Source organism: Gossypium hirsutum, chromosome A03, assembly GCF_007990345.1.
Source record: "Gossypium hirsutum isolate 1008001.06 chromosome A03, Gossypium_hirsutum_v2.1, whole genome shotgun sequence".
In the NCBI taxonomy this organism is placed as follows: domain Eukaryota; kingdom Viridiplantae; phylum Streptophyta; class Magnoliopsida; order Malvales; family Malvaceae; genus Gossypium; species Gossypium hirsutum.
In genome coordinates, this window is record NC_053426.1 from 108027363 (window position 1) to 108050365 (window position 23003).

The following is a 23003-nucleotide window of genomic DNA, read 5'->3' on the forward strand; positions in this document are numbered from 1 at the left end:
AGATGAAAAAGAAAAGAATGATTTCTATATTTCTCTCAAGTTCACGCCACCACCATCCATAGAGAAAATAGGTTTTATTTTCTTTACAATTTGATCATTTCCTTGAAATTAAAAGAGAAATACTTGAAATTTGCAGATGTGATTGTCTAGGTTGACAATACATTAGACATAACCCAAGTTAAATTAATCATAGATCCATTTATGAATTAATTCATTTTTTATATTTATAGTGTGACTTACCTTAATTTTAAGTAAGTGACTATGTCATGGGGCTAAAATTTTAGTCTGGCAAAAGCCACAATAAAGCAATGCACACCAAGTGTTTAAGTAAATGTTCTCAAATATATTCTTTAACTAACAATAGGATGATTACAAATGAAGGGGAAGACCTTTATTTATAGTTGAGCTCCCCTAGATCCAACAGTACATATTGGATTACATTGACGATTAAGCTTAGTGCTTATCTACAAGATGAGAGTCTTAAGGTATTTAAACTCTATACATCTTTATCCCTTAGAAATTGCAGTAATTACCCTAGTAAATCTAGTTTTACTGGAGTGTTTCATTGGGTCACTAAGACTTCAAGTAGATGAACTTCTTTATGGGTTTCACAAGTTAGGCTAGTTTAAGTGGGTCAAATGAGCCCCATTTAATAAGTTGAACTTTATGGGACATTCTATGCGCAATGGTCACTGGCTTTAATCTACGACCCATGACGTTCTCCCTCACCCATTCCTAGAATGCCCTCGTTGCATTCTTGGAATGGTACTGGTTTGACTCGTCTCGGAACTACTTCAATGCCTCGGCTGATTCCTAACTAGTTTTTATGTCGGGTAGTCTCGCCCCTCGAAATATTTGCTTCGACTTTTGTCTCTGTAGTTGCTTAAATCTAATTGTTTCTCTTCTTCGTACATTTCACTTAACTCTAACTTATTTGTACGACTTGTGACTTGCCTCGACCAGAATCTCATTGGTTTGCACAAATGAGCTTCAACAAACCTTTATCGAGCACCAGGTTAACCTTGAGTATTGTCGATAACTCTGGTTTGTAATCTCCTCAGCTGACCCTTTTCAGAACTTTGAAAGGGTCTTTATGTCTTTGTCAAGCCAACGGTAAGTCAATATCTAAAACTCTAGGAAAGTGCTTGAGATGTACCTCACTTATAACATTTACTCGATTCAGCTGCCCAGTCTGCATAACTACTTTTCCCACAAAGTCTAATGCACAACCCACCTCTTTTACAGGTGGTAGTCCCATTGATAACCCAACAGACTTTATATCGATTTTCTTCATCTCTCACATTTTGAAAGTGGTCTCCTTCGCACTCCAATCTATCAAGTTAATATTCTTGTTGACACCATTTTTTTTGGATGAAAACGGGGTCGACTTGGATTTAAAAAAAAGAATGAAAACGGGAGTCGCCACCAATCCTTTTTTGACGAGGTGTGATCGGGTCACCTCAAAAAGTGGTTGTTTTTAATAAATGATTTAATTTTATTAAAACAACGATTTTGGTCTACGAAATTCAGAAAAATGAGTTCGGGAGCCGGTTACGCACGAGGAAGGATTAGCACCCTCGATACGCCCGAAATTGGTACCTAGTTGATTAATTAGTGTCTTAGTGTCGAAAATTGAAAATTTGAAGAGTTTTAAAAAATACGATCCTTAAAAGAAAATCTGATATCGTGAATTGAAACATAAGATTCTCTTGTTCCGAAGGAATATCACATCCAGCACGTTAGGACACGATACTCTAAACCATCGAAACCAAGATCACCTTATAGTTTAATGAAACCATACTTTGAAGCTTTAAGAGGATATTTGGCTATTTAGTCAAACGAGAAATCGAAACCCAGCACGTTAGGGCACGTTTTCTCGAGTTTCCAAACGCGAAATATTGCCTTATTTAGAAAAATTTTCCTTTTGGTGTTTAGTGTCAATGCTTGACAAAACAATAACGAATACGACAAGGTGAGCAAAGTAAAGTGAGTAACAACAATGCAATAGGCAAAATGAAATGACGAGGCGATTACATAAACAAAGCATACAAATAAATAAATAGAACTAACATTTAAAAAAAAGCACAAGTGTACACGAATAAATAAACAAACACCAAATAACAATGATGACAATAAATACAATTATGTAAAAATGTATATGCATGTATAATTTAAAGCCATAAAATAAGAAATGCATATAAATTATAGAATATGAAACATAGATAAATATATACATATATATAAAATCGGTAAGTATTATAAAAATAAAAATGTAAATGTGTTTATATATATTTACAAATTGTGATAATATAAAATATATGTATGTGAATTATAAAATATGTGAAATATACAAAAAGCATTTTTAAGAATATAAAGAATATATATAAGTATGTATATGATGTAAAATATGCATAAATATATGTAAGTATATAAGAATTATGAAATATGAAAAATATATTTAAGTATGTATAAGTACGTATATATACATATATATGAATTAAGATGTATGTATTTATGCTTATACCTATGTATACATAAAAATATGAGATATAAAAATATAAAAAAGTATATTTATAATAAATGAAAAGTATGTACGTAAATATATTATAAAAATGTATCAACAATTTGAAATTATGAATATTAAAATATTTTAATATAAATAATATATAAGATGATGACATATATATTTAGCGATATTAAAAATCCAAATAACATACATAAAACATATATAGTATATGCATACCTTAGAAATGATAAGAATGATAATAAAACTATTTTCTACACTACATAAATACATACACATATATATATCAACGACAGTATATACAATATAATATTAGAAAAATATATATAATAGTGTAAAATATAACTAATAATATTAAAATATATACAATGATAATATATATAAAAGATATATGTATATATAATTATATAATATAATATTAAAATATAATAATACGACATAAAAAACATGACACAAATAAAGTATAGTATTAAGAACACATATATAATACATGAAGAATATACATAATACTAAAATATTTAGGTAATATATGCGTATATTAAAAACTAGTAATAATATTACCGAGGTATATACAAATATGTCAAGTATATATACGTATTATAAATATATAAATATATAACAAAGCATAAACTAATAAAAATAATAATAATAATAATAATAATAATGATAACATTGGAATATAAAAGAAACAAACATAAGATTAATAAAATATTAGAATAAAAATGAAATAAAAATATTAAATATGAATATATATATATGTATACACGTACATAATAAAAATATATACTAATACATAATAGTAATACTAATACTAATAATACTAATAATATAAAAATAACAAGGATATTTAATAAAGATATAAAAATAAACGAAAAAAAGGACTAAAATTGAATTAAAAACAAAGTTGTGAGGCCAATTTGGAATGAAAACAAAGAAAAGGGACTTAATTGTACGCGCGTGAAACGTTGGGGGACCGAAACAACAATTATTCCTTTCCATTAAAACGCAGCACATTGGCGGGGACTAAATCGAAAAGCGCGAGAAATTATAGGGCCAAATTAAAAACCATAAGAAACTTAATTGTGAAGCATCAGAAAAGCGGAAGGACTGCGCGCATAAATATCCCATTCAAACGAAAACACGCGGATCCTCTAGCGGGTCGGGTCGGATGGGTCGAGCATGGCCAAAACGACGTCATTTTGGGGCTTAAGTGTAGCCCCCAAAACGACGTCGTTTTGAAGGGCTATATAAGGCCTAAACTAACCAAAAAAATCATTTGGGGAGAGGGAAAGAAAAAAAAAGAAGAGAGAGGGAAGAGAGAAGGAAGAGAGAAGGGAGGGGGAAGGAAAATCCGGCCAGGGGGGCCGGTCACCGGACGGCCACTGGAGGCTCGCCGGCGCCGGCGCCGGCCACCGCACGCGGTGGCCGGAAAAGGTAAAAAATTTATTTTTTATTTTTTTTTATTTGTTGTATATTTTTATGTTAAATAGATAGAAAATAAAGAAATATATGTATATGTATGTAAAAATCGAAAGGAACAAAGAAAAAAATACAACCTTTTGTTTTTTCTTTTTGTTTTTAACAATCACTGCTATCTGTTTATTGAAGACTGTAAATTTCTCTTTAGTGTTTACAAAGTAGAAAAGAAGAAGAAAGAAAAAACCCCCCCGTACAATTTTTGATTCGGGTTTTTATAACCCATTTTCATCTAATTTCCTATTGTTTCTGTTTTGTCTCTTTGCATGGGATGGGCACGATGGAGGTGACAGAGGCATGGGGTGCAGACGGTGATGGGCATGCGTGGAGGCTGGCGCGGAGCAGAGGCGTGCGAGGTTGAGTGGTTGCGCACATGGGGCAACGGCGCAAGTGGGCAAGTGGGGGGGTTTGCTGGTATGGGCCCGGGCAGATTTTGGGCTTTACAATTCTCACCACTCGGAAAATCCTTAGCTAGCTAGATTTTTGACAATACATTGGTTCCACCCTTCTCATCATGACTTACAGACATTACGTATTATTGCTGACAAGTATCCAATATACATATGTAATCGACAAAAGGAACCAACAAAGCATTAATTCGATCAAGAAAATTCAAGTAAAGAACAAAGTCGTAATCATTTAAGTGAATTACCTCAAAGTCTTTCTTGTCTTTCTACTCGCCAATTTGTAACTCAACTCCTTGTGTTTCTCCCACAGTTGGGACCTTTTTGGAATTAATCATTTTGATATTATTGGTCAATTTTCTAACCAAGAGACCAAGCTTACTTACAACTTTCTCTGATATGGACAAGTTTGATGCCCTTGTATCAATAAGAACACTCTTTCTTCGGCCTATGATGTCGATGTCCATAAACATCAACATTTCTATTTATGATCTCTTTTCGCTTTCGCAAAATTGGGTATCATTGACCTAAGCTTTAAAGCCTCGTTTTCTGGCTTCACTTCATTTTTGTAGTGATTGTGGACAACTTAGATCGTTCTGGACAACCTTGCATCCTATGCAAACCATAACATAAGAAACACTTCATTGGCTTATTCTCATTCTCTTTGACCCTCTTAACTTCGACACCCTGCATGATTGAACCAAGCCTCAATGATGCTCTATTTAGCTTATCATCCCCTTTAATGGAAGAAAGCACAAATCATTTTGAACAGTCCCTTACAATGTGTTGAGCTTCACAAAGGAAGCATCTTATTGGCCCCTTTGGTTTGTTCTCGAGCTTCCACTTCTCATTGTGTGGTTTCATACTACCACTATTGTAACACCCCTAACCTGTTTCCATCGCTGGAATGAGTTACGAGATGTTACCGAACCAAATACTTTTTCATAAATTTTCATGCATCTACTTCTATCATAGTCATTTCATTAGGTACTTTAAACCATCACATAAGTTTACGACATATAACAACCGTATTAAAAGATTTGATGTTATGTTCCAACATAACCAGATGACTCATTACGCTATCTCAAATTAAAATACTAAGATCAAATACAATAGTCAAATTACAATTGTTCACTTATATAAATGTATCATAATCAAACCACTCCAAACATAAATTTGATATTTCTAACATTCTCAGCGCTCAAGCTTATATATATATATTTATATCATGCATTTTTAGTATTAAACATTATAATCAAGCTGGATAATACCATGATTAAACATAACCAAATTCAAACTTAATATTTAAGCCATATTCGCATGGCTGGAAGTATACATATCAAAATTCAAACAAAATACATTTTAGCCTATACATGCCATAATGTTCACTTAGACAACTAAGAAGAGGGTACCAAAATATTGCAAGTTGGTGTGATGACTTCGACGATGGTCCAAAGCACGCAAAATGGGTCAGAGCATCTAAATAGGAGACAAGCAAACACACAATATGAGTATTCAACTCAGTAAGTCGTAAGCAATGAAATGTAATAGTTAACTAACTAAAAAAAATAGAAATCAAAAGGTTCACATAATGTCTAAATATTCAATTCACTACTAGTCAACTATCACCATTAAATCTAAGTATTATATAATCAACTTCACACAAGAAGTGCTCGAATAAGAAATTCTTATACCCATCATGCCATATTAACTCTCACACATGGTTCTTTAGAAATCCACATGCGAAACGACAGTTTAACTCTACACACCAATGCTATATATATTCGCACACATAGTGCCATAAAATTTCCGCACACTTAGTGCCATACAATTTCCGCACACTTAGTGCCATACAATTTCCGCACACTTAGTGTCAAGTCATTTCGTTATTACAAAATGATTGATTTAATTAACTAAATAGAATCGGCCATTACCCTTTTTAATCAAAGAATTTTTTTTATATGAGGGTAATTCTTTCATGATATGCATATACCAATTATGTATAAAATACAACCTTAATTGCTTATAGACTTACCTTGTTTCGAATAAAACGACCCTAATCAGCTACTTGATGTCCTTCGACTTGCCCTTGCTTGATTCTCCTCCTTTAAGTTCTTGAGCTTAATCAAAATACATTAACTAGTTTAATTACCTTGCTAGTTATTTATCTCCAATAATATTAATGATTACATAACACAAGAAACTCACGGTAAAATTTTTATCATTCTACCTTATGCTTTTATGCTATTCGGCTACCAACCACCTAATATCACTTTATTAACAATAATCCAATCAATACTTTAATTACACTCATATATAAACACATATATATATAATATATACACGACAACCACCCTTGCTAATTACTCACATATATATTTTATTGATTTTCACTTCATCTTACAACCATTATTGTTCAAAACATTAAAACCTTAACTAATACTTATAAAATGTCTCAAGGCCGATTGCATTCTTACTTCCAAAATAACATAGCCTATGATATATTTCACTTCAATGTACATATTCATGAATCAAATTCAACCATATAAGCCAATATCACCCATTTGATCAATTATAGATAATTAAAGATAATATCACAAATGTGTACCCTATATGGCCGATTATACATAATCAAATTTAACATCATCTATGTATTTACTCATATAGCCGAATATACATACTCCAATATAATATCATTTTCATTTCATTTAACACCTATTTTTTTTACCACATATCAAATTGACCAAATATTTCTAACTAACAAAACTCCTCATCTATTCATGCTATTATTCAAAAACACATATGTCCATTAGCTAGTTCATTCTTCACCTTCTAATATATCCATCCTAAGCCTCAACACTATCTCTTAACATCTAACCATAGTAACCGTATGTATATTTTGTCACTAAATAAAGAAAATCAACATATGGGTTGGAATATGAACTTAACTATGAACTAAATTCTCATAAAATTTAATGAAAATAGCATGAAATCTTACCTTAATCAACCCCTAAGTTGGCCGAATGCCTTCAAAAATTTTCTTTCCTCCCTTACTTTAGTTTCGGCTTTTGCAAGGAGAAGATGAACACTCTCTTACCTTCCTTTTTTTTAATTAATTTTATTTTATCATTTACCATATTAAAAATGTATTTAATTAGACTTAGTGGAGTAACATCATTTCATGGCCGGCCACTACATGCATTAAGGTAAATTGACATGCAAACCCAAGCTTTCTCACCTTATTGTTATTGGATCCTTACAAATTACCTATCATCTTTTCTCAATTTCTCAACTAAGTCCTTTCAAGAAAAATTTACATTCTTAAGACTAATTTAAAACATTTAATTTTTCATACATACACTATCACACATAAATATATGCAATTAAAATTAAAATAAATTTCTGTGACTCGGTTTTGTGGTCCCGAAACCACATTCTGACTAGGGTCTAATTAGGGTTGTCACAACTATTGTTATTTTTTTTAACTTGTCATTCTTTATTTCCCCCACCATTGCCCTTTTCATTGAGCTCAGAGGATTCAAACCTGTTTTTCCTCGGAACAAGCTCGAATAAGGACACCACTATGATCATTGCTTTGGAAAGTTCATTGACTTCTTGGTGTTGCAACTCTTTCTTTTCCTAAGGCTTCAGCTGATCTATGAAGGAGAAAAAAACCTCATTCTCACCCAAATCGAAAATCTGGAGCATGAGTTTACTAAACTACCATACATACTCCCTAACTGTACCTTGTTGCTTAAGTCAACACAACTTAACTCAAGCTTCATCCTCAACATACTCTGGGTAAAATTGCCCATTGAATTCAATATGGAACTCCTCTCAACTCCCAATAACAATACCACTTGGTCTCTCATCTACGAACCTACGATGTTGCCATAACAAAATAACATCAGTAAAATACATGACAATAGTATTTACCTTAGTAGCATCATCCTGATGCCTTTGGCACAAAAGTATTGCTTCATTCTCCACAAGAAGCTATTCACATCCTTTGTGAACCTCATCCTATTGAACTCTTTCGGCTTTGAAACATTTACCTTAGGTCTGGGTGCCCCAACCAACACCCCATTACCCAAAATAACTTTGCAGATATTGTGCTCTTCCTTGAGCCCCTCAATATGTTCCTTCAAGGCCGATACTATAGCCTCGAAAGCATCATCATTCTCAATCAACTCACCCACAGCGGTATTGAAGACACCTTACATCACATCCATATTATCACTAAGGGCCTTTGCTATTTGATCCTTGACTTGGTCTTGCCTCGATTCTAACTCTGTGGCTCGCCCATCAACTTCTTCAAATGTCTTTTTCACATCACCCATGGAGCTCTCAAGTTTAGCCACCCTGCCATTTAAAGCTGACAACATATCCCTCGAGTTGTTAGCTTTTTTACCCTTTCCAAAGGTCTCTATTGGCTCAACTTGCTTGTCTACTCTTTTTGACATCTCAACTGGCACCTTCGTACATTGGCTCTAATACCGCGCGACATTAAATGATTTTTTTACTTCAAATATGCCTAAGTCAGTCTAACTCTCGAAAAGTGAGAATTCTCCCGAAAATTCTCTAAGCCATTAAAAAATATAGCGGAAATGAACTTGAAATGAAAGAGCAACGAGAGAATTGAAAAAGCTACAAGAAAGCAATGCACACTAAGTGTTTGAATAAATGCTCTCAAATATATTTTTTAACTATCAATGGGATGATTACAAATGAAGGGGAATGATGGCTCTATTTATAGTTGAACTCCTCCAGATCCAACGGTACAAATTGAATTACATCGGCCACTAAGATTAATACTTATTTACAATATGAGAGTCTTAATGAATTTAAACTCTATGCGTTTTTATCTCTTAGGATTTACATTAATTATCCTAGTAAATTTAGTTTTACTGTAGTGTTTTATTGGGCCACCAAGGCTTCAAGTAGATGAGTTTTTTCATGGGTTCCACGAGTCGGGCCAGTTCAAGCTGGTCAAATGAGCCCATTTAATAAGTTGAGCTTTATGGGACATTCCATATGCAATGGTCACGGGCTTTAATCTGCGATTGTGACAACTACGTGTGCATGACTCGTATGTTTTGATATATTGAAAGCTTGAGTTAAAAATAACTAAAAAGTTGAAAGCTAGAATGTTGAGTATACAGATTTTAAATGACATAACTTCATTTATAATAGTGAACTTCATAACCCGACAAAAGGAGAAATGATATCCTCTCATTAGCATTATATGATAGATGAAAAAGTAATGTGACCATGGGTTATTTGTCTAGAACATATAATTTAATTACTATTTGTTAGCAATTGACTTTTTCTTAAAGTAAGATATAATTATTACCATGAGATAAAAATAGGATCATATTAGTGAGCAAATTTATTCCTAAAAAATTAATGATATCTTATGGGGGTAAAACACTGTGACAAGGTCATTGGACAAACACTTATTAAGTTACTTTTTTAATGATATATAATAAAGGAGAGTGAAACCATGGTACTTTAGTAGAATGGTTCCATGATTAAACAATGTTGTAATCAATAGACGAATAATCGAAACTTAATTATAAATTATTTGAGCCTAATTATATATGTCCAAATCGGTCTTTCCACTAGCTCGATATAACTCAAAATGGATTGCATGTAAAATCAATAATATGAAATGAATGAAAACAATAAATAAGTGAAAAAGATTGCATGCATCATTATATACAAAGACTGTGTTTTCTTGCTAAGTACAAAATATGACTTAAAGATTAAAATAATTCATTCAAATAATTATTTAATTTATTGTAATTAAATAATTGAAGGTCCAAGTGATAATTAAATTAATTAGTCATCATAGTTTTATTGAATAGGGCAATTAAATATATTTCTTCATAGATTCTGATACGTTAAAGTTGTCATGACTTTAACGAAATTAGAATTTGATTGAAAAAATAATTTAATTGGATAAATTAATTCATTAATATTTTTAAAAAATAGAAAATATAGTTATTAGATTAGATAAATCATAAGTGTTGGTTTAAAGTCAAAATAATACATATAATTGTGTTCAATATATGAGACGAGCCCAATGACCTACCTCATATGAGAGGGGCGGCAAGCCCTAGTACACTAGAAGACATGTCACCCTAGTACCTTTTGCCTATAAATAAGAACCATGAGATGACCTAAAAATACACAAGACACAATCAATTTAGTGTCATTATTCTATCAAAAAATAGTGGTAATTTACTTACAGAATAATTTATATTTTTTGCTAAGCTTAAATTTTTTTCGATTACCATAGAAAAAAATTAACTTTTTTATTGAAAGTTAATAAAAGTTTTTCATTTTTGCATTAAACCAAAATTTCCAATAACTGATATTAAACCAAGTTATGCTGTGTTTATAGTATAACGAGATACAGAATTTATTTATCTCTCTCATTGTTTGATTAAATAAAATAAGAAGTGATATTCTTAAATTATATGCATGTTTTGAATTGTTATCTATGTCACTGAATTTATGATTTTTATTTTATATTTATTATAAAGTAATTTTGTCAAAAGTTTTGATTTTTTATAACTTAAACTTTTTTGTGAAACCCAAAAAAGCGAGGTGACCAACAACCTAACCAACCAAACTTAGATTAGACAAAGAACACATGGCTGGCCAATGGTTCACTGATGACGGCAATGGTAAATATTGATGGCTAAATTTGTTGATTTTTTTTATATATTTATGATCAAATTGATAGAATGCATAAACATTATAAGGTTAAATTTATTAGTAGGCCAATAAAAAAGTTTCTACGTCAACTTTCAGTCACTCAACTAACTAAAATTAATTGAGGAATGACTAAAATATTTAATTTTGAAAAATTTAGCAAAAATAAAACTATAAAGTTAAAAATTGCGTGAATAAAATAAAACAAAGTGAATAATTTAATAACCACTTTTGCACTTTACTCCAAAAACAAGTGATATTGCTATTTTAAAATTGTTAGAATTAAATTACTTGAATTTGGAGGGACAAATTTGCTCAATATATAAATTGAGAGGTATCGATGAGGTGGTTTACCTTTTCCATTGTATCAAAGAAAAAACCATTGTGGGTTGGGGTTTTGGCCATTTGAAGCAAGGATTATAAGCTGCTGCTTGCTCAGAGTCTGAACTCTAAAACCAAAAACTTCCATTTGCTCAATGGCCTCCATTGCTTCATCATCATCTTCTTCTTCTTCTTTTACCTTCACCGCTTCCTCCCCATTTCTCTCTCGTCCCAAACTTGGTACCCATCCCTTCTCTCCTGCTCTCTTGTCAATCCCTCGTTTGACCCCAAGAAAAACACCCAACTTATCCCTATCTCTCACCACTGCGGCGGCGACCTCCAAGTCCGGCGGCGAAAATACGGTCCCCTCGAAAAACCCAAAAGAGACCAAGAAAGAAGTAGTTGAAGAAGAGGAAGTGGAGGTGGAGGAGGAAGTGCCCTGGATTCAAGAGAAGGCATTGGACCTTGTTGAGTTCACTGGTTCTGTTACTCAAGCCATCCCTGGACCCAGAGTTGGCACAAGCTCTTTGCCTTGGATTCTTGCTGTTCCTTTGGCTTATGCTGGTATCACTTTTGTCATTGCTTTTGTCAAAACTGTTAAGAAATTCACTTCTCCCAGGCACCAAAGAAAGAAATTGGTTAGTTAGACTTAAACCACGGTTTCTTTTCCTTTTTAATCTTAAATTGATTGCTTTCCAAGTTATTAATCTGGGTTTTTGATGTGGATTTTGAAATTGGAATTGAATTTGCATACTTCTTCAATTGTTTTTACACTAATAGGGAATGAATTTTTAGGTTAATAAAAATGCAATGCTTTGCAAATCCATCGATGAGTTGTTTCAGCAAGGAAGTGATGCAGTAGATAATTCAGCATTGAAGGGATTAGTGCAAAAGGTGAGACCCATTACCCTTCAACCTATATATATAAGTTGCTCGGACTTTCTATTTTTCTTGAACTACTCGTGTCCGTTTGACCAATATCTTGATATGGGTGACTCTTCAAATAAATACATGAAAATCTTGGAAATAGTCGAACATATTAGTGTCAGACACTCACTCTCGTGTCCGCATAGGCATTATCTGTTCCTATATTCCTACTGAAATTTCTGTATTGTCTTGCTTGTACTGCTTAATTGAGTCCTGCTGATTTCAACTCTTCATAGACCCTCCTCGTATTAGTATATAGATTCATGTTGAAAAGGGGAAGATAAACTCATCTTCAATTTAGTCTTGCTTTTAGTGCTTAATTGAGTCCTACAGATTTCAACTCTCCAAACATTTAATTGGCAAAGAATCATTACATTAGAACTTTGTTATTTAGCTTGTTCTATTTATTTATTTATACATGCACGCACATGCGGACAATTTTTTTATTTTTTTATTTCAATGCATAATATGCATGTTATTTGAGTTTTAATATCAATTGCTAATCCATATCCAGACAGGTTTTAGTGTGGAGGAGATTCTGCGCAAGTATATTAGGTATTCGTTGAATGAGAAACCATGGAGTGCAGATTTGATTTCCGGCTTGATCCAGCTCAGAAAAGCTTCAATGCTTGATGATTCTCAGATTGCTGAAATTTTAAATGATATCTCAAGAAGGATTGTGCGCGAAAAAGGCAACTTTTAGTACTGCAGCTTTCCTTGTTGTGTGATATATAATATATTAATGCTCTAGTGATATTTGATAATATATTGATATTTGCTACGGTTTCCCCCTTCTTTTTTTTTTTGTGTCTGATAACCTTTAAAGATTTACAGCATAGGTGATTGTGGTAGTTATTTCGAAAAATTGTTTTTAAAATTGCTGATATGGTATTCCTCGTTGCAATGAAGTCATCCAATACATATACTCCTGGAATTGTTGGTGGTGATATGAATTTGTTTTATCATAAAGGTGTTACTGATTTAATGGAGTGTTGGTTTAGGATTCAAAGTTGCTTTTGATACCTTTTTTTATCTGCCATTCTGCGAGCTTCTATGTGATTTATCTCCCTGGAAGTGTTTTGTATCCGACACTGATAATCTTTCTTTACTGTTCAGGCCCAGTTGTCATGGACATGTCAGGGTTTACAGAAAAGGGATTTAAGAGGAAACTTGCCGTGCAGGGCCTTTTTGGGAAGGTTTTATATCTATCTGAGGTGTGTTGTTGAATGGATAGCTTTATATCCTCTTTACTAGTGCCATCTTCTCTCTGGATTTTGTGTGCTTTATATCATCAGTTATTTGTGTCTTTGATAATATTTTATTTGTTTTGCAATTGATAATAGCCACTTCAGTCCTTTTAAAAACATTTTGATGAATTTTTTTGTAGTTTTGCAGGCTTATAGACAATAGGTTTTATATCTATCTGACACTTTTGGACTCTTTAAATGTATAAAAAAAGATAGAAGAAAAACCGAATATGCCTGTGTAGGATACATACCTGTATTCGATAGTCCCGCCCGAGTTTGAGTAACTTAGGTCTCTCAAATGTTTTGGGTTAAGTATGAATTGATTTATATATCAAGAAGTCTAATAAATGGATAGTTGTCTTAAAATCGACTATTATTAAGAACCAAACCATGAATCTTGAATGCAATAAGGAGAATGAAAAACGATCATCTTGCAGCAAACAAGCATGTGTCATTTTCATTGTCAGCTACTCTGGTTTTCTACATTCAGGGTAACTATTTAAATTGATTTTTTTTGGTCGAAACTTTTGTGCAGTTGCCGGAGTTCTGCTCAATTCATAGCTCCTTGATTGTGAAGGAAATATTCGGGGTTACAGAGTAATACTCTCTATTCAACTTCTGTCTACACTTTAGCTCTCACAAAAATTATACGTGGGTGACAGAAAATACTAGCAGATGATGTGTTTCATATTGTTTTGCAACTCAAAAGGAAAAAGAAGACTTATACCGTATGCCCTGTACGAAATAATTAATCGGGTCTCACCCTCTATTTCAGTGAGGACGCGGACAAGCTCCGGCTACACACTTTCTCCGAAGCTGGGGATATGGATTCGCTTGAGAAGATGGTTGATGGTTCCAATTCAGAAGATTCCCATGAAGATTCAGCTGATGCTGTTTGATTCCATAATAATGAAATTATAATCACCAGAAGATTTTGAGGAATACCCAGGGTTTGATCTCCACCCAGAAACTTACAACCTCAATAAATGTTAATGAGCAATGGTTTTTTCCGGGATTATTTGAAGTTCAAAATTTTGATGAGTTGGTCCCTTATATGGTAAAGCTCAATTTGTATACTGTTCAGTTATTGTGTAATTGTTGTGATAGTTTTGTATGTTGAAATTAGAATTTGAGATTTATTAAACGTAGAGTTATAAAAAATATTATAATTTTCTTTTTAGAGAAACCTTCGAATTGTTCTTCTGGAGTTGATCAACCATTCAGCAGGATGGTATTATTTTAGGTCAAGAGTTGAGGTTTTGTTTTGACTTTCACGAGAGTTTTGAGTGCTTAAGGCGGGGTTAAGAGAGCGGGGACATTTACAGCCACCCTATCAATGGGACAAGGCAGCATAGATGCCATTGATGCTATTTAAGGGTTTGGATTCAAACCCTGCCAATGACAAATGATTACCATTTCGTTGGTGGGCAATCAGACACCACGCATGGTCTTTCTAGATGATGCGATTATGTTTTGTGAATTCAAGCCCCAAGTAACTCTTCAAGCACTCGAGCAGTTGAGCTCTCGACGAAACTGGAACTATCGAACCTTTGAGAGATCTATCACTTCCGGACAAAAAATACTTCAAAACTTGACTCGATAATAGCTAAATCAAAGTTTTTTATGGTGTAATTGGAGTAAGTGCATTTGTTTTTGTTATTAAGTTTTAGATATTTCAGTTACAACTATCCAACTACCAAACTTTAACAGAACCGAACCCACGCAAGCAAAACAAAACAAGTTGGCTTATGTTGTAGCGTAGGGCGGACAAAACAAAGCAAGCCCCTGAATTGAATCCTCTTTATGTATACAGTGTTTCATACTTTTTTAACATCCGCTTAGCTTCCCAACGTTTTCAATTTCCCATATTGTTGTTGAAAATCTGAAAATAAAAAAAATGTCGGTATCAATGTCAAAACCTTCAATCTCAGCTTCAATCCCCATTCCAAGAGCTCGTAAACCCTCCTCATTTTCACAACTCAAAATCCGATGCGAATCTTTAGATTCAGCGTCGAATATTGATGTCAAAAGACCGCAATCCTCATCGTTATCGGCAGCTAGGAAGCTGATGGATTCGGATACCAAAAACGGGTCATACCCGGGTGGTATGGGTCCTTTTACGGGCAGAGACCCTAACGTGAAGAAGCCGGAGTGGCTGAGGCAGAAGGCTCCGCAAGGGCAGAGGTTTGACGAGGTTAAACAATCTCTCTCGCGTTTGAAACTCAATACTGTTTGTGAGGAAGCTCAGTGCCCCAACATTGGAGAGGTAATTTTCCCTTTTTTTATACTTTTGCGATTGATTAGGAAGTATTTTTAAGCTGACATTTGAGAGCTAATTTATAACACCATTAGTTGCTGCCAATGGTAGACGTGAAAATTTTTCTATCGTATTCGATCATACTCAAAATCCAATTAATTATGATGTGGAATTACTACATTATAAAAGACCAAATTAAAGTATTAACATAGTTGATGGACTGAAACCATAATTAGACCCCTGTTTTTAACTGTTAAAAGTAATCAATTTTACTGGACAGTGTTGGAATGGAGGTGGGGATGGCATTGCGACTGCAACGATAATGGTGCTTGGGGACACTTGCACCCGAGGTTGTCGGTTTTGTGCGGTTAAAACCAGTAGGAACCCGCCACCGCCTGACCCCATGGAGCCTGAAAATACAGCTCAGGCCATTGCCAGTTGGGGGTAAGCTTTAAAAAAAGTTTTTTTTTTGCTTTCTTTTATTACTTGCCTTGTTTAGCTTCTATTGTTTAACAATGATTATGCTTGATATTCATATTTCATGCCACACATTGATACACCTATTCATTGTTTATCAATGGCGACAAACATCCGTTGGCCGCTGCATTTCCTAGGCCTACATCCTGTAGGCCACTGATTATTCATATCTGAATAGTTATATTATAATTTATGATTCTGTGCTGTTGTATCTGCAGTGTGGATTATATTGTTTTGACTAGCGTAGATCGTGATGACTTACCTGATGGTGGGAGTGGACATTTTGCTAAGACTGTCCAAGCTATGAAGGTTGTATATCTAACTCACTGTAGCTTTCAGCTGCTTTTGCTCTTTGTTTTTTATTGTGTATTTTCGAGGAAGAGATTGGAATGTAAATGCTGGATTTTATATGATTACGTGCAGAACCTCAAGCCAGACATCATGGTTGAATGTTTAACTTCTGATTTTCGAGGTGATTTGAAAGCTGTGGACACTCTGGTACACTCAGGATTAGATGTCTTTGCTCATAACATTGAAACAGTGAAACGGCTCCAAAGAATTGTCAGGGATCCACGGGCCGGGTAAGTACATTCGTTCAATCCAGTTCAACCATGTAGATGTTATGTAACTGTTACTTGAATTACATGTTTTTCAATAATTTATCGAGGATAAAAAACTGGTATGCTTGTACGAGCTAGTTAAGAGTTTACTTTGTTTAACATTGCAGGTATGAGCAGAGTTTGTCAGTTCTAAGACATGCAAAGTTGAGCAAAGAAGGAATGATAACAAAGTCTTCAATAATGCTTGGCCTTGGTGAAACTGATGATGAGTTAAAGGAAGCCCTAGCTGATCTGAGGGCTATAGATGTTGACATTCTTACACTTGGGCAATATCTACAGGTATGTTTTTATATGCAAAGATATCTAGTTTAGGTGCCTGAGTATCGGGACTTTGGCTGTGTTAGTTTGAATCCTGCCCGTGACAAACCATTAGTCTAGCAATGTTTTCCCATGATTAGTTGATAGTGATTTTTATGTTGGGTGAAAGATTGTTCATGATTAGTGTGTTGTTCTCGAGTTAATTGATGTTCCTCTCGTAGCTCAAGTTGTCCTTTTCATGGTTTGATTAACGTCGTTGTCATGTTGAAACGCATGTTTAATTTTACCACTTCTCTTGCATTGACTATCCTGCCTTGGTCAATGTTTGTAATAGTTCAAGTTATTACTTCACGAGAGCATTATAATTGATGTGGATTGGGGAAGACAACAGCTACAATTAAAAAGAATTATGGCTGAACAAATGAAAAGTAAAGAAGATGGAATTCTAGAAAACTTAAGTTATAGAAAACCCCTAGTTTTTCTATTAATTCAAACGAAATAATCATAATAATTAATTATGGCTGTAAAGCCTACAACTTATTTATATAGGATTTCTTTCTTGCAAGTAAGGTTTCTAGGCTTTCTTGCAAATAAAGTTTTATTCCTAACCCGAGCTTTAAACCCTAAATATACTTAATAACCCCAGCCGTCTATAATATATCGCATAGTTAAAATAAATATTATAAGATAAAACTGACATAATAAAATATTATAATAAAAATAAAACTCCTGCATCATTCTCCTCGGCTTGGAAAATCGACTCTGGTAAGAAAAAACTTCCACCACTTCTGCATAATTTTCTCGATCAGCTCTTTTCCGTCTCTCCTTCATGCGGTAGTCCCAGATCGTAACAACAGTTTGAAAGCTTCTCCACGGGTAATAACTAAAGCATGATTCTGGTTTTTATGTTTTCCTTCTCCTAACTTTGTATGCCCATGCAACTTCATTCCATAGGTTTCCTGGTCAAGGTTATCAGCGGCTTTAATCATTACAGAATAGTAAACTATCTGATCTCTTCCAAATTCTTGAAGTGCAAGAATGAAAATTTCAGGTGCCTTTTCTCCTGGCATTCTGACAAGACTATAAACATCTTCTATGCTCGAACCTTGATCACCAACCTTCTGAATTTCAGTGCAAACAGCCTTGACCAACTCAAGATTAAAGTGACTGCCTTGTCCTTCATCAGAAGGGTGTGACAATGGGTGCTTGTAACTAGCCATAACTTCCTGAGGTGACTCACCAGACTTCAATGATGTGCTAACATTCTTTCTAAAATCAAGCATTTCCTTCATCTGATCCAAATTAGTTAAACTTTCACCATTCGAAAGCTCAGGATTGTATGTCTCCTCATCTTTGAACAATTCTAAAGCATTGGATGTGGGGAATCTTGTGCTATATACGGATACCATGATACTAAGAAAGTCCCTTTTCTTGTCTTGAAACAAATTCACCTTGCGCGATGGATTTTAGTTTCTCATCCCTATCCACATCATAGAGTTCAGTATCCTCAGATCCACGTTTCAATCTTCTCAACTTTGTAGCTTCACTCACACCTTCATCTGGTAAGCATGGAAAAACAAGAAGTGCACCAGAGCAAACCAGTGAAAATACATGGAAAATATCACCACATTGCAAGTCTGCAGTCAGATTACTTCCCCCTTCCATGAGAATTTTTCCTTCATGAATCCAAGCAGAAAAATTAACTGCTCTTTTTCTTGCATTGCAAGGAATTGGGGACTTGGACATAATGTGAAAAAAATGTTGAGAAAGTACAAATAGTTGACCACAAGTGCTGCCAGTCACGATTTCTTGGGATTCTTTTGTAAAGGAGGTAGTGTGAGAGAGGACGGATGATTTATCAGATGATGCACTAAGAGCGCATGATATGAATGCAATGATGAGAGAAAAAAGAGGCCTATGTATACTCTGATGTTTTAAGGAGTCATTGCCCCGTTGTTTTCCGACACCATTTAAATTTGACCTTCCATGTCCAGATGCCTTGCTTTCAACACAAGTCACACATGATCTCTTGGGCATTCCATGTCTATGTGTTACGTTCAACACTAGTTACACTTGATCTCTCGAAATATGATCCATTACTTTCGGCAAGATGATTAGCTTGGCTCAATATTTTTACATTGAAGAAATCTCCAGACTCATCAAAACAAATTCCATCAGAATGTTGATTCTGTATTACTAACAGCTGTGCATCAGATGCATTTTTACTAATAGCTACATACTCCTTGTAAAGGGCATTTCCTTGACACGGTTGGAATCAATTGATTGAAGCGCCTTCTTTAGCTGATTAGGTTGTGTAATCGGTGTAACAGAAACAGAAGCCAAAAAAGAGAATGAAAATAGTGCTTCAGCAGCTGTAGCAACTTTAGCAATAGCATCTGGCTGCTATCATCTCTTGCAATCCCTCTTGAGGCTGAATATAATCACCCCCGATTACAGATAACTTAGGGAAGCTAGCTACAAAGTCATCCAGCTTCCTGTACCATTTCTTATGATCAAGCCAGTGTAATGGTGGAAGTACTTTCCCAAAACTAATTGGGGCTGTTGAGCTGATTTGAATTCTGCCACCAGTTGGAATTGTGCGAACTATGCATGCCAACAATGGCCTTTCATCAAGCAAAACAGTCCCTGAAGTCTTAGCCGATATCAAGATATTAGTCTGCCCAATTGAAACTGACTTTTCGCCTGAAATAGCATTAGCACCATTGCTGATTGTTGTTCCACTGAAATTATTGGATTGCTCATGTTCTGAATAGTTACTTCTGCATTTAATGTCTCTGTTACATCAGTTACATGCTGTTTTGCAATGTCTAGTCGTCTACCCACGGCACTCATTATCCGCATAGATGCGCTTGATGTTTTTAACAACTCATAAAGGCCATCTCATGTCTTAAAAGTTGTCTCAGAGAAAAAACGAACTAGACCAAAATCTTCAAATGGATAATTGTTGTCCGGATGCCAAGGAAAACAATCACTTGAAATTATCAACAAAAAGTCCTCATTCGTTTCATCCACTAGCAATGGACTTTCTTTCGAAATCACTGGAGCTCGATTTCAGCAACAATTTTCATATTGATTGTAGGTATTTTTTTCTTCAAAAGATTGCTATCCCCCTCACACTATGACTTGCTTTCAAACTTTCCCACTTTTTCTTGAGTTCAGCATTGAATTCTCTCTCAACAGAATCTGTTTCAATTGTAGAAACTGAATCAGTTCTTTTTACTCCAAAATCATCAAATGTTGTGTCCTTTGACATGTCAATGAGATTTCCAATTCCCCTCCAATCCTCCCCTTCTTTTAATGTTGTGGCTGTCATTGTATGAACAACCAAAGATTTTCCATTGATTGGATATATCTCAATTTCTTCACTTTCTTTAGGATATACATCATAGATCAGTTCTAACATATCATAATCTTTCTCTTCTACATGCATCTTGCAAAGAGAATAATCAACTTCGACATTGATTCTGCTCTCGTTTAATTGAGGGGCATGTATCAACCGCTCCTTTAATCCACCTCGTACCACTAGCTTTGCAGGTCCAGCATCATGAAAGACGTTTTCTTCATCACCAAAATTATATATATCAGCGAGACTACCTTCTGGTATGTCAAACTGGTTGTGGGCACCTTTCAGAATCTCCATCAGGGTTCCCTTTTGTTCCTGTTGCAGCCAAGCATAAACTGCATGTGACAATTCTTCAATCACACGTTGTAGTGCAGCCAATTCTGTTTCTTGACACTGATTTTGTCTTCCTCGACCACTAATGCGTCCAACCATGGCTTAATAGCAAACCGTAATATAAACCTTAAGATCTAATTAGGCTCTGATACCAAATTGATGTGGATTGGGGAAGAAAACAGCAACAATTAAAAAGAATTAGTGCTGAACAAACGAATAGGAAAGATGGAACTCTAGAAAACTTAGGTTATAGAAAACCTCTATTTTTTCTATTAATTCAAAGTAAATAATCTGAATAATAATTATGGCTGTAAAGCCTACAACTTATTTATATCGGATTTCTTTCTTGCAAGTAAAGTTTCTAGGCTTTCTTTCAAATAAAGTTTTATTCCTAACCCTAGCTTTAAACTCTAAATATACTTAGTAATCCTAACCGTCTGTGATATATCTCATACTTAAAATAAATATTATAAGCATCATAATCACCTACTCCTTGCAACTCATCTGGGAATGGAAGTATTAACTGTAAATGCACTCATATTTCTGCAGCCTACACCGCTACATTTGACCGTCAAAGAATATGTTACGCCCGAAAAGTTTGCTTTCTGGAAGGAATACGGGGAATCGATTGGATTTCGTTATGTAGCTAGTGGTCCCTTGGTAAGCTCTTTGCAATTCATTGCTTTGGATTGTACTAGTTTTTCATGGATTTCAATCACCCCATTGAATGAACATAAAAAGCGGACTTTTACGCACCAGAATGAAGTAGCCAGAGAGAAACTCCCTGTTCTAATTAAATCAGTTTGAGTTTCTCCTAAATTGGCTACATAATCGAAATTTCACTACCAGCCTACCATTCATCACTTCACGAGTAGAGACACTGTTTCTCTTTCACTTATTCGTACCCTTTTTTGTTATATTAACTTCTGCTAAAGCACTTATACATATTTGGACATGAACTTCCTTGTTGCAGGTTCGATCGTCGTATAGGGCAGGGGAGCTCTTTGTTAAGTCCATGGTGAAAGAAAGGACTAACAACACTACAGCTTCAACCAATTGACGTTTCGGCCTTGATTCTGAACTTCCAAGTTGTGGCCATATATTTTCATTTTTGTACGAGGATTTTTTTTTCATTTAACACTGTATTTTTAAGATTAAATTGAATTGTTGCAGCTGCTAAAATCTTAAAGTGAAAAAGCTTGTATGGGATCCAAAATGAAAAAAAGGAGCAAACAAGAGATTATTATTGGTTAGAGTTAGGGACTTGATTAAGAAAACACCCAAGTAAAATTGTTTAAATGTGCATAAAATAACCCTATATATATATTGTTCAAGTTCCAAGAACAGTTATGCTAAGATAATTCTTACAGTAGATTACTTGCCTGCAGTATGATGATGATGGATGCAGTAAGCCATGATCCCAATGCACTATCTTATTGCTTAAAAACTATGAACTATGAACTCTGGATTCTCTCTACTTGATTTCCAGCGTGGCCAATCAACAACTCAGAAACATCTAGTGTTCTCTCAATTAATCTTGCGATGAATGACTAACACTTGTAAAATAGACTTGTTGCTTCAATAACAGGTAAATTAGTCTCATCTTAACGAATAGTAGGTTTGAAAGATTACGTTACTGATATATTTTGAGTATCTTTACCGGTTCTGGCACTATCGCCTAACTCAACCCCTGTTCCCATGGCTAAATCTTTGATACAGATTCACCACGGTCGCAAGTAGTGACTAAACTAATAGCTTTGCTACAATGTTAAAAAACACAATCGAGTGTGTTTGGGGAACAAACGAAAAGAAAATTAAAGTGAACTCACTTTGTGCTCTAACAATGTAATTAAGAATTACCTTGTAAGCTAAGGACATTTGTGAGACAAAGACTTTACACGTTGCGAGCTTATGACTTTTGTGGGGACCACATTCTTGGCATTGACAAAATTTTTGTCACTCATACGTCACATTTATCTCTTGTCTTAACATGACAATCCATACTTATGAGAACTCAAATTTTAGATAGTATAAAACTAATACAAGATGACAAGTAATGTCTAGAGACTGAACAA

At 34.4% G+C, this 23003-nt stretch overlaps 2 protein-coding genes and 1 long non-coding RNA gene across 3 annotated transcripts; all 3 read left to right on the forward strand.

Annotated features, from left to right (window-relative positions):
• The first annotated feature begins 3798 nt into the window (after positions 1-3798).
• Positions 3799-4651, forward strand: LOC121221070 (uncharacterized). The gene is made up of 2 exons (XR_005918356.1): positions 3799-3958; positions 4294-4651. It is a non-coding gene; the product is annotated as an uncharacterized lncRNA (long non-coding RNA).
• Positions 4652-11408: 6757 nt separating this feature from the next.
• LOC107886924 (uncharacterized) lies at positions 11409-14805 on the forward strand. Its single transcript, XM_016811027.2, has 6 exons — positions 11409-12083; positions 12241-12339; positions 12887-13064; positions 13489-13586; positions 14155-14216; positions 14395-14805. The coding sequence occupies exons 1-6, from the start codon at positions 11601-11603 to the stop codon at positions 14516-14518; spliced, it is 1044 nt and encodes a 347-aa protein (XP_016666516.1). The 5' UTR covers positions 11409-11600; the 3' UTR covers positions 14519-14805.
• A 313-nt stretch (positions 14806-15118) lies between these two features.
• On the forward strand, positions 15119-22272 carry LOC107886923 (lipoyl synthase 1, chloroplastic). The gene is made up of 7 exons (XM_016811026.2): positions 15119-15885; positions 16157-16320; positions 16572-16662; positions 16777-16934; positions 17081-17252; positions 21478-21588; positions 21902-22272. Exons 1-7 carry the CDS (start codon positions 15517-15519, stop codon positions 21986-21988), a joined length of 1152 nt encoding a protein of 383 aa, XP_016666515.1. The 5' UTR covers positions 15119-15516; the 3' UTR covers positions 21989-22272.
• The last annotated feature ends 731 nt before the right edge of the window (positions 22273-23003 follow it).